At 46.0% G+C, this 12500-nt stretch overlaps 1 protein-coding gene across 3 annotated transcripts in view; it reads left to right on the top strand.

Annotated features, from left to right (window-relative positions):
* The window catches only part of LOC108257718 (protein eva-1 homolog C), a 51923-nt gene extending 40001 nt beyond the window's left edge, over window positions 1-11922 (top strand). For all 3 annotated transcript variants that reach the window (XM_017455705.3, XM_017455695.3, XM_017455683.3), the window contains exons 6-8: window positions 7279-7416; window positions 7574-7768; window positions 8426-11922. In XM_017455705.3, coding sequence (XP_017311194.1) covers window positions 7279-7416; window positions 7574-7768; window positions 8426-8799 — 707 coding nt within the window. In that variant the 3' untranslated portion in view covers window positions 8800-11922. The remainder of the gene's footprint in view (window positions 1-7278; window positions 7417-7573; window positions 7769-8425) is intronic.
* The last annotated feature ends 578 nt before the right edge of the window (window positions 11923-12500 follow it).

Raw genomic sequence — 12500 nt, 5'->3', positions numbered from 1 at the left:
GGTACAGAGGGGAAGCCAGCTGTTTTGGTTTTACTGTACGCACATGTTTTGCGTTTTGCTCGTTCAGCGTCCTCTCAGCTTTTTTTTTTTTTCTTCCCCCCCCTGAAATTAGCCGTCTCGCCCTAATTACACGTACGTGTTTACAGCCTCCGTTTTGTTGTCAATAAGCCGTTTAATTGCCTCCGAGGTTTTCTGGGGACCGGTTTTATTCTGCACAGGCTCCGAGGTGAATAAACGAAAAGTCCCGGCGTGGTTCGGGGGGCGCGGCACGACGCGGCGTGGCGCGACCGGACGAGGTGGAGAGACTTATAAGGGCCGAGAAGCAGCGACGGCTAAATTAGGGCAGAAGTAAAAAGATAAACGGTTAATAAATGGAAGCGGCGATGCGGAGCGTCTCGTCTTTCCTTTTCTAACCTTCGCGATGAGAGCGCTCGTCTCCTCCTGGATGGAGTTCAGTTAGGAGCTGTCGGAGTGCTGCTTTCTCCAACCGCCGCGTTTTGGATTTATGCTGATGTCATGGAAATGCGACTGAACGCGTCTGTCCTGAGGGTTTCATTTAATTCGCTACAGTTGGGTTGCCAGACCTTAAAGGCAAAATCCACCCTACACGGCTTGTATATTAACATTTAAAAACCGTTGAGGACGTGTTTGCTTTAAACGCCTTCGTTCGACACGTTGGTCTGGTTTCTTGTTTTTTATCAGTGGGGTTTAGTCCTCTAGCTAAACACGGCGATGCAGCGGCGCTTTAGTCGCACCAGCTCTCGTTTTGTCCAGCTAACGAACTTTCACGCTAATACCGCTCGTTATCTTGTACATTGCTAATTAGCTGTAGTCTCTGCCGTAACTTTCGCGTTGCACTCTGGGACTCTGAGTTCGAAGTTCGCACGGACGTCTCCATGACGACTCTAAAGCGGGATTTCTCGTGATTATGATTCTCGGTAACGTGTTTTTTAGGAGCGATAACGGAGAAACCTGACCGTCATCCCTTTCTCCTAACTGCGCTAGCAATAACGCTGTCCCTCCGTGACGTCGGCGCGGGACACGGCCGCTGACTCCTAACGGCGAGAACGGAAACGGAAGTGTCAGGGCGTGGACGACTGTTGCTTTAAAAAGTTCTGTCGAGTGCACGGACCCGACCGGCGCCGGACCTTTTAAAGACGATCTCACGAGAGATTGTTCCTTCTTGATCCTGTTCCATGGCCATAAAAGGCTGAATCCTTCCCTGGCTTCTGTGTATTTTGGTCTGGCGTTCCACGACAGACTTTGTGGTGAGCCGGGGTCAGTCGGGGTCAGGACACTCGCGCACGCACACGCACGCACGCACGCAGACAGCTTATTCGGTCCTGCAGCACGGAGCAGGAAGTGCTCCCGTTTCCACACGCCGCGGGACGTCCGTGAGCTGCGTCATCCGTGACGGTTCGGCGTGCTGATTGGCTCTTCGCTACAGATGCCGTCGGGAATCTATTTATAAAGCAAACGTTCTCTCTCTCACACACACACACACACTTACACACACACACACACACACACACACAGCGTTCTGACGTCAAAAAAGTGATCGTCCCAGTCGTGTTTATTTATTTTCCGGAGACGTATCGTTTCTCAGGGAGATCTCACAGCAAATACTGAAGTCTCTCTTTCTGTCCATCTCTCTCTCTCTCTCTCTCTCTCTCTCTCTCTCTCTCTCTCTCTCTCTCCTTCTTTGGTATACTTGCTGCTGACTGAAAGAAGTCACAGTTTGGCGTTATGAATACCCGAGAACTCGACTCTTCTTGATTTTATGATCGGTGTTGATTTAACGACGATGTACTCTGTCTGGACCGATTCTGCAGAGTTTGGCGCGTTACCCAGCATGCCATGGTGGTAAAGAGCGAATCAGACAGGAATCCTGAAAATCCCTGGAGTTCAATCCTACAGGATTCCTGCAGTGATGGAAATGTGTGTGTGTGGGAGGTCAGCGCGCGGGAGTTTATCGTCTACCTGGCGCTCTGATTACGGTTTTCCGTCCCGAGTCCGTGCGTCTGTTGTTCTCGTTAGAAACGGAATCTCTCCCACGACTCCGACAAACGCTGTCCAGGCGCAAAAGAGCAACATTTTAAGTTACGGCGTCTTCACGCGCTTATCAGAATTGCCGTAAATACGAGTTACGAGCGAATCCTCCCCCCCCATCCCCCCCCTCATCCCCCCCTCCGAAGTCATAAAAAGCAGAGGGAGACCTGTATTTCTCTGCGATGCCCGAGTTGCTGAGCGATGAAAAACGGCGCTTGTCCTCCTCAGAAGGTCGTTTGCGAGGCAGGAAGCTCTCGAATGTAGCATTAGACCTCAAACTGCATCATGGGAAAACATTCTTGTACCGCAGTCTGGCCCAGCGCACCACGCTTTAAAACGAGTTCGTTATGGTGTGCCGGATGGAGTGTGATGTATTGGACCTGGATACCGCGGGATTCCTGGCAGCTCGAGCTCTTAAGGGACACTGCAGTCCTTTATATCCAGAGTAACCCTTTTTTTTTTTCCCTCTCGGCGTCTCGACACGGACTCAGGTTTCACACGGCTCTGCTGAGGGTCAATTTAAAAAAAAGTCAGCATTAGGTAAACAATTTAACACCACAGTGCTGCTGGATTCTGGATCCTGATTGGTCGGAAGGTGTCGATTAACGTTCTCGAACAGGCGCTCGGGTTTATTTTAACGCGCTCGCCCTGATCCGTTATGGTTTCTATAGTAACGGCTCGTTTGTGTAATTGTTCATGGAAGGAGTCTCCATAGCCGGCGCTTTGGATCTTTTCCGAAGGTTTTCCGGTTTATTTCCTGACTGAGCTGTAAATATCAGAAGAGCTGACGTGCAGCTTTAATGTAGTCGAGCTGTTATTTATTTATTTATTTATTTAGCTAGCCGGTTTGTTTTCCCTCCAAGTTTGAGACAGATAAACTGACGGAACGTTGGATCGGTTTCTCGCGGCGTCTCGGGCACAGCTGTGTGAACGCGGGCAGGAGAAAGTGCGTCTGGTTTCTATTTAAGGCGTCGGGTCTAATATTAGCCGTGTTTAATGATTGCAGCTGTAAGGACTCTTGTCCGAGGCGTGTTCACGTCATCACACGCCATCACAAAGCCGGCCCCACCTGTTGCTCACTCTGACCCCCTGACCAAAGCGCTGGACAATCTGTCACGTTCTGGAAACGTGAGGCGTGCTTACTCGACCGTGCGTCAGCTCGCGTGAGAGGAGCTGTGTGTGTGTGTGTGTCTGTCTCTCCAAGGCCCTGTCTGTCTGATGGTATTATCTGCTTACAGCGTTTGACAGCTGTTGTGCCCAAACTGAGAGATGTGGTCCAGTTGTGCGCCCTAAATTTTCAACCCTACTCTTATGTACACTTTGATTTGCCGGACAATGTGTGCTAGTTTAGCTGTTTTGGCAAAGAGCGCTATAGTTCCAGGGTTCTGTGCTCCCAAAGCCCAGCGTTCCCAGGACCGCATGATCCCAAAGCCCAGCGTTCCCAGGACCGCATGATCCCAAAGCCCAGCGATCCCAGGACCGCATGATCCCAATGCCCAGCGTTCCCAGGACCGCATGATCCCAAAGCCCAGCGTTCCCAGCACCGCATGATCCCAAAGCCGTGTTCCCAGCACCGCATGATCCCAAAGCCCAGTTTTCCCAAGACCGCATGATCCCAAAGCCCAGTGTTCCCAGCACCGCATGATCCCAAAGCCCAGTGTTCCCAGGACCGCATGATCCCAAAGCCCAGTGTTCCCAGCACCGCATGATCGCAGGTTATTTTTGTTTCAAACTCGATGGTCCCTAACATAGAAAGAGGACTAACGTCGATACCCCTCTTATACTTCCACGTGTACATATTCCAATATCATACGTTTCATAAATAAAATCTGAAAGTGTTCATTATCTGTTCATCTGTTAAATCCCTTGGGAGATTATCAGATAGCAATCACCTTTTATTTATTTTTTTTGGAAGTTTTGAGACACGACCTTCGATGACCCCGACCCTGACCTCAAGACCTCTCTTACGAGTTCACTTCACGGCAGCGTAGTCCGTACACGCCCGGCTTGTTTTCTCGTTAGATTAGCGTGGATTAGATTCCGTGTGAGGCGCACAATAACAGCAGGGCAGGAGTCGCGTGTTAGGGGAACGGCTGCGATCGTCCCACTGACGTTTTTATGGGGATAAAACTCGCCCCTCGCTCAAACAGTCTTCCGTCAGCGTCGTCGTAGTTCAGCACCGCGTGGTCTCCATCCTAATCGTCCAATCAGAACTAGCACACCTCCCAGTGTGTCTTATTAGAGTTAGCCACGTTTAATATGCACAGTTTTAATTCTTAATATCGTGCAAGTGTGCCGTCGGAGGTTTCGAACGCCCGTGTCACTTCGTGTATTTACTACTGCTTTTGTACTGCGCTCCTCTAGACGTTACAGCGGCGGTGAAAACCCCGACGGGGGCAAATCTATAATCGGGGTAATTCAGTATGATGCATTAGTTTGCCGTGTAAGTGGCAGGGCAAAAAGAAAGATGAAAGAAGCGGAGTGAATAATAGACAGTATAGACTAGCAGCATGCTGCCATACATTCTCCTGAAGCTTTTTAAGTGTGTGTGTGTGTGTGTGTGTGTGTCTTTTCTAAGAGGCTCTCTAAGAGAGCAGCTGTTGCGTGTACAGCGTGTGTTTTCCATGCAGAGCCGTTCTTCTGGTGGGAATGTTCTCCTCTCTGAGCAGCTGAGGCCTATAGAAAGCTGACGCCTTATCGAGAGTGCTCTCTCTGTCTCGCAAACACTCGGACCCGGAGTTTCTTTTACTCTATTACAAAAACCGTCACAGATCATCCAGCTCGAATTGATCTAAGGTCAGGATCCTCAAGTAGCGTTCATATTAATCACTTTACCTCACGATTTTCTGTTTTCACTGAGTGAAGCCAAAAAGCTGTTTTGGCGGGAAACGAGTAGCTAGCTAGCTAGCTTATTTGTCGTTTGTTTTTTTTCCCCTGAGAGTGAATGTTATGCAATGTTTGTTTGTTTTTGTTTTTTTTAAAAAAAAACTTCAGCAGGTCAAACATCCTCAAAGTTCTCGCTATGTCCGAACCTACATATGGTTTGTTAGCTTTCGATGCTAAGTGTCATTTTAGTCAGCTGAAGCTTTCTTTTTTTTTGTAATTTACCAACATATCTGAGAGAAATGTAGATGTTCCGGATGGTTCTATCTAATTTCCACTGTCACACGGTCTGTATAAAACACTTAATGGCTGTGTGCTAGCTTATTAAATCATTGTCCTCAGTCACTAGCTCCATATGCTCTGTATACATATTTCCCAGTTGCCTAGCAACAGTGTCCTCATGACTTTAGCCACGTGAACAGTAGCGTCTATTCGACTTCCCGTGTCATTTTTTTTTTTTTTTTTTAATATAGTAAATCGACGTTTACAGACATGCACTCAACGCAGACAGAGCGTGTTGCTAATGTTAGCAGAAACGACATGCTAGCTCTCTGTGTGTGTGTGTGTATGTGGTTTGATTGGCAGGACAGCATAGGACTCGTCTGAAACCCATCAGAAAACGTATGACATCTTATTTTCCGACGAGACCAGATCCACGTCGTTAAAAGGGAATTACAGGGTTTGTTTCTGCTACACGCACACGCGTGCGCTCACACGTGTATGCATATGCATCCAGAAACACACACTTACGCCAAATAAAGGGAACGCGGTTATACGACGAGGGCTTTGTGTTATTGCTATGAGTTGTGACATCACACGTTAAGCCCCACCCACATGTAAATGAGTTAACAGTTTAGAACCGTGTGCATTTTACACACACACACACGCGCGCGCTCTTCCTCGTTTGTGCGTGTATCAGCGGAAATCATTGCAGTGTTTTAATTGGGGGACTCTACTCTTTCATGTGCCATGTTCAAACTGGGTTGTGATTGGAGCCAGACGCTACTCCGAGCTTTTAATAAAACCAAGCGCACACACACATGCGCGCTATATGCTGTCCCGTCTCTATAGTTATAATTAGACGTCTTTATTATGGGGACAGATTTTGCCAGAATTCCAGCAGAGCTGGTCCAGAGTCAACACACACTTCCTGGGGAGTTTCTGGGCGAGTTTATTTCTGAGGAACATAAAATGTTTGTTTTTCCGTTACTTTGTTTAGTTTTCTTTCTTTCTTTCTTTCTACACTTTTAATTTGTTGTTCTTTTTCTGCTTTCATTTCTGGTTTTCTTTTCTTGTTTATTTTGTATTATATTTTCACTTTTCTGCTTTTCTCTCTGTCTCCAGACACACACCTATATCAACATCCACCTACACACACACCCCCATGTGCCTCCAGTTAGCCTCAATCAGTGTCCTGTAATCAGGAGCTGAACTTCAGACCCCATGATTAGGACCCCCCCCACCTTACACACACACACACTCAGTAATTATAGTGATTAGTGTGTCAAGGTGATTGGATCTGACAGCATCGGTACTCATTCCTCTCATGGTTTATTTTCTTTAATGTGCCCACGCCGCGTATCGATTCAGAAGTAGACGATATTCTACTCGGTGCCATTTCCGATAGGGAGACGCTCTGCTCTTGGGGTCTACACAGAACCCTACAGTGTTTTGAGGAAGAATCGGTCACCATGGCAACTAGAGAAACGTTAGTGAACTACTGAAGAAGGAAAGGGGAAAAAAAAAAAAGTAGTAAATTTAATATTACGGGAGTCGTACTAAGTACATCGTGAATCTGTGGGGTTTTTTTAATTTTTTTTTTTATACGTTGCAGGAATGTTCTGTCTGTAACGTTACACCCGAAACTGACGTGCACATTACTGAACGTTCTGGTGGTGTGCTCGGTTAGCTGGGACAACAGTGAGACTTCGGTAACTGTGTGTGAGAGAGAAAGAGCTCCGAGAACATTTCAGATTGGCTGAACTCGGGCCATGTTATATCTGGTGCTGTGTTTATTTACAGAGGTTTGGTGTGTGTGTATCTGTGTGTGTGCGCGTGCGCCTGCCTGACTGAATGTCATTGCTGATTACTGCACTATCTCTGCCAAAAGTACTTTAGAGACGATAAAAGCGACTGTGTGTGTGTGTGTGTTTGGCAGACAGAATTGGAGGGTTTTTACAACCACATCACAGACACTGTGAGTTTCAAACCAGCCTGGGTGAACAGTTACACTGTGTGTGTGTGTGTGAGAGAGAGAGATGGATGCATTGATAGTTTTTGGGAAGTGATCTTCGATACTTGGAAACGTTACATCTAAGTCTGAATCATGTTTTCTCTCTCTCTCAGTTCCTAAGAAGCTCCTGCAGGATTCAGTTCAGAGCCCCTCGTTTGCTCCGCCCCCTTCCCAACCTCATGACCCCAACGTAGTGGGAGACAGCGCACCCCCTGAAGGGAACCCATCTGTGACCTCTGACCCTTCACCAGGTAAGGACTGTGACCTCATGTAAACTCTGACCTTTGACCTGTAGTAGAGGTTCCAGCTTTAACTTTGACTCAAGATCCAGGAGCACATCCCTATACACAGATCTCACACAAACAAGATCTCTTCAACTTCACACACCACTCTGTGTGTGTGTGTTAGGGAAGTCTAAGCGAGGGAAGGCTGGCCCGGACTCAGAGGAAAAAATTCCTTCTGAAGACGGAGAGGAAGAAGAGAGAGAACAAGACAGCGATACAGAAGCATCACCCAGAGACCCGAATCCTGCCGTCAGCACCGTCTTCAGGAACAAGATGGCGCTCATCAGTAACGGCCTCGCTGCCTACACCTACATCGCTGGTAACGTACACGCAACGTTCACGTAACGCTTCGACAGCTATCCACCAACTGTTTCTAGCTTTGAAAATAAATTCATCATGTGATGAGCGGTTAAATAATTCACGGCTAATCTACAGTCTAGTTAAGGTTATAATCTCGGAAACCGTTTCACAACACGTTCTTTCGTCAATCGATCTCTCCCTCTCACTCTGAAGTAACGTTAAACACATTAGAGCTTTTATGTCTAATGCATTAGTTGGTGAGATAAATACTTGGTTATTTAGACAGAGATAGTCACTGGGTTCGTTAATTAGTGAGTTCCTATGGCCATATTCAAAAGGGGGGTCTCCTGACCTCGTCCCTGCGCTCCCTTCCCCGTCTTTCCCTACCGACCTACCTATCCTCACCGCTCCCTCCTGTCTGCCCCAGCCCAAACAGATGGAGACAGATAAACGCAGTGATATAGCAATAGATCAACGGGTTTAGAGAGTGAAATGTATAGTGAAGGACCGATGGAGGCGGAGAGAGAGAGAGAGAGAGTAACAGCAATAGATAGATAAATATGCAAAGCGTGAGCTCTTTAATTAGCTCAAATACACAAACATTTATATATGGATCTGAGAAAAGAATACACACCTTTCCTTCCTGTTGACTGTGTGTGTGTGTGTGTGTCCACAGAGCACCCGGAGCGCTGTGCGCTGTACTTCATGTGTGGTGTGTGTGTCGGCCTCTTCCTCACACTCTTCGCGCTGGTGGTGCAGATCTCCTGCCGGACCGAGTGTAAACAGCGGCAAGCCGTCCCTAAGAAACGGCCTCGCCCGGCCGACTCGGGTTCGGATTCCGACTCCGATTCAGACTGGGACTCTGGCTCGGACCTGTCGTCACGGCGACGGCGGCGCTTCGAGCGCACGCTAAACACGAACGTGTTTACCTCGGCCGAGGAGCTGGAGCGAGCTCAGCGATTGGAGGAGCGGGAGCGAATCATCCGCGAGATCTGGATGAACGGACAGCCCGACGTCCCGGGAACACGGAGCCTCAACCGCTATTACTAAACACACACACACACACACACACCCCCAGACACAGAAAGCAGATTACTGTGGATGTTGCTGGGATTTGTAGTCTTCACAGAGGACAGCACCACAAAACTGTACCGTCCCACTCTGTGTGCGCGCCTGCTAACTCTTAACAGTCACTGTCCTGGGGTCAAAGGTCACGCCAATATGACCACCTCCCTGGAACGTAGAGGACGGCGAAGCTAATTGGAGATGTAGTCCGAGTGGAGGCTAACAAGCTAACAATCCTAGCCATAGGCAGCTCTGAAAGACTGAAGACGCTCTACGCAGCTCCAGCACTCTGATTAGTCCGTTCCTTCTGCCCGTCAAAACGGGAGGCGGGACTCTAGAGGACAAGACCAAAGGCAGCGACCAGGTCTAAAGACTGTGTGTAACAGGAAAACTCTGGAAGAAAGGATGAATTTTACCCATCAGCCCATCTCCCGATGAGGACCATGATCCTGAAACGGTCATTAATTCGGAAGGAGCGATTCGGAATTGTTTTTGTCTGCTAGCTGGCTCACTAGCTACAAATACGACAGGACGTAGGACGGTACGGTTCATGCTGAAATGCACCTTCTAATACAACCTCGGTGAAACGTTGCTGCCTTCGAACTTTGCCTTCAAATATACATATATATATATATATATATTAGAAATGCTTGGAATTCATCTCAGCCCTTATAAAGTATATATTTTGAATATTTAATATTTTTTATTGTTTTGTTCCCTGAATAGTTCTGACATATTTTTCTACAGTGGCAGCATTATTGCGTGTGTGTGTGCGAGCGCGTGCGATAGCTCAGGGATGTAATCCGAGTGTTTCCGTGTAAAACGATTCTTAAGATTTTATGCGCTTTACTGCGAAACGTTCTGAACTATAAACCTCAAAGAGGTCGTGGGTTTCGTTTTTCGCTCCCGCACACGAGCAGGACGTTTTATGCAAAACGAGTCGCGTGCCTTATTCGGAACGGAGGACGTCAAATAATCGTTAAAAAAAAAAAAAATACCCACACTTGGAAGTTTTTCGATGAGAGCAGGGGGTTTCCCTGCGACGGCGGGGGAGCAGCTGTTAACCATGCAAAGTGGGTGGGGCTAGCGATGTCACAAAGCTGAGTGAAATTTCGAATTTTATGTAAATGAGTAGTAGAAGCAATTCGCCAACTACCCGATTAGGAGTCGTTGTTGTCTTAGCAACCTGGTTTCGTAGACGTTCACCTGCACTCGATATTTCCACCATAAATGATCAACACGACAGTAACGCTGATCCTCTCGCTTCGACAGTCGCTCGGCTTATAAAGGGAACGCAAGGAGCGGACTTGATTGGATATTGTAATAGCACGCCTAACCACACCCCTTAACTCTTCACTCTAACTCCGCCCATACTGCCACCGAGCATATTTCTGCCAATCAACACGATTACGTTCTGCCATTTGTTTTAAAATAAACGTCTCTCTTCATGTCGTCACTAACACACCGAACGCGCTACAGTATAAACCACGACTCGTACGACAAGTCAGTCTCCGGATTTCATTTTACATTTTAAGATCTGCGAATACAGTCCTCAGAAAAGGTGACGTGGTGTGCGAGTGTTTAACAGGAGTGTGTATATACACGTATTCAGACTGTATTAATGCCTTATTAACTTCCCAGCAGAAATTTGTCCACGAGAGGAGAATACACACGGGAGAACGTGGGCAGTGCCATCTATTATTTATGCAATGTCTCTTTAAAAATAAGTAAATAAAATAACTGAAGGACAACAATGACGCAAGTCACGTGTTGCAGCGACGTATCCACATGTAGCTAAACATGAACAAAGAGGAAATCGTACGTCGTTAGGACAAAAACAACGATTTTTTCTCCCTTGATTTAATTAACAAATGTTAAATCTGTCCATTAACTGCTGGGGGGGTTGTACACAGACGTGATGTACACTTTTAGATAATAATCAGCATTTCCACGTGACTGTGGTTCACAGAAACGTCGTTTCCATCGCATTTTATTTTCGCCACTTTTTCCGAAACGCCGCCGCTGACAGCAACTAAAGTCATCCTTTCAGTTTGCAACGATATCTTAGTACAGTGTTTTTGGGTTGTTGTGGGTTTGTTTTGTTTTTTTGCGCCAATATGGAAGGCTTCCATATATGGACTCAAAGACACACCCACGTTCCCATCTACGCCCTTAAATACACGCCCCGCCTCAAAACGACTCTCGTTTCTGTACGAGGGATCAGACACGTGCTGTTATGCGTAATCGCAGCTCCGTACCTGCATCACATGAAGTCTTGAGCAGGTACTAAAAACCACACTCCTGGAACCTTCAGTACTGGATCTGGATGAGATATGAGATGGCGATGGGGGGTGGAGCACAGTTCCTGTTGTCCTGCAGTGGGGGGAAAAAAGGCCCAAAGGAGAAGCTGAAATTCGTAAAGATATAATGGATTAGAAATGACTAGAATACGTCCCGACACCTTTGTTTCATGCCATAATGTAGTACAGTACTGAAACAACATTTAGCTTCGAGGTTTAAGTTTAAATCGAATAGTAGTGTTATATTTTTTCCTTAACAGTTAAACTCGGCTAATATAAAACGGTGGTTTAAGGTGGAAAAAACAATAGATGGCCACAATCAAGTTACTAATGTACGAGAGTCGTGTTATTTTTCAGGCGTTTTAATGAAAACTGCAGACTCTCGTGGATTAAAAAAAAAAAAAAAAAAACTCTCTGCTGGGATGCTTAAGGGGTTCTGACCTCACGTAATTCACAACAATGAAGTAAACCAGATTCCTCACAGTTTGCTGTAGATCATACTGCTTTAAAAGTATTTCATATGAATTTCAATTGCAGACGGCTCTCTAGTGGACATGCAGTGCACCAGCTAGGCTGAAGAAAGCCTTTTTCTTCTAATACAGGAAGTAGGGAGCTGAAAGGAGCTCCATACTGGAGTATGGTATTGTTCTATATGTATGGAGTGCACTAGGAACCATTTGGGAGTCAGCAATAATGTCCAGAATCTTTTTTTGTACTTTCAACCAGTGCCTTACATGCATTAACCAAAATATGTTTACCTGTGCTTGGAATAAATTTTAAATAAACTGAAAACATTTTGTGGTGTAAATGTTGGGGGTTTGTTTTGTTTTGGGTTGTTGTTGTTTTTAAAGCTTAGTCTGCCCTCTAGTGGTGAAATGACATTACACATCACACGTTATACAGTATCATGAGACAGATTGATTTTTAATGTAATGTTAAAACTTGTAATAATTTTTTTTAAAAAGTCAAACTATTTACTAAAAAGTATAAGAACTGTAATCGATTGCTTATTGAATCGCTGCTGTATATGAATATGAACCTGTTACTGTTCAATTAGCAGTCGGTTTCAAAAACCTTTAAAAACTATTTTACCAATACATCTGAGATAATTGTTGATATTCAACAGTTTTGTCTCACGTCCATCGACTCTACGTTGTTATACTGTCCAATTTTTTTTTTTTTTTTTTTTTTTTTAAATATGACTAGCTAGCAAAACAACACATTAGCCGGCAATGCTAGCCTCAACGCGTCCGCCATTTTGGAAAGGGATTTCATTGTAAATCAATGCGAGACTGTAGACATGCGGGAAATAAACTAACTCGCTTTAAGTTCAACCATATTTTCAAAAGCATGAGTTTATGACCTAAATACGTCATAAATTCCGGT

This window comes from Ictalurus punctatus, chromosome 2, assembly GCF_001660625.3.
Source record: "Ictalurus punctatus breed USDA103 chromosome 2, Coco_2.0, whole genome shotgun sequence".
NCBI classification, from domain to species: Eukaryota; Metazoa; Chordata; class Actinopteri; order Siluriformes; family Ictaluridae; genus Ictalurus; species Ictalurus punctatus.
Note: the sequence above shows the minus strand (reverse complement) of the source record. Positions and strands in the feature narration are given on the sequence as shown.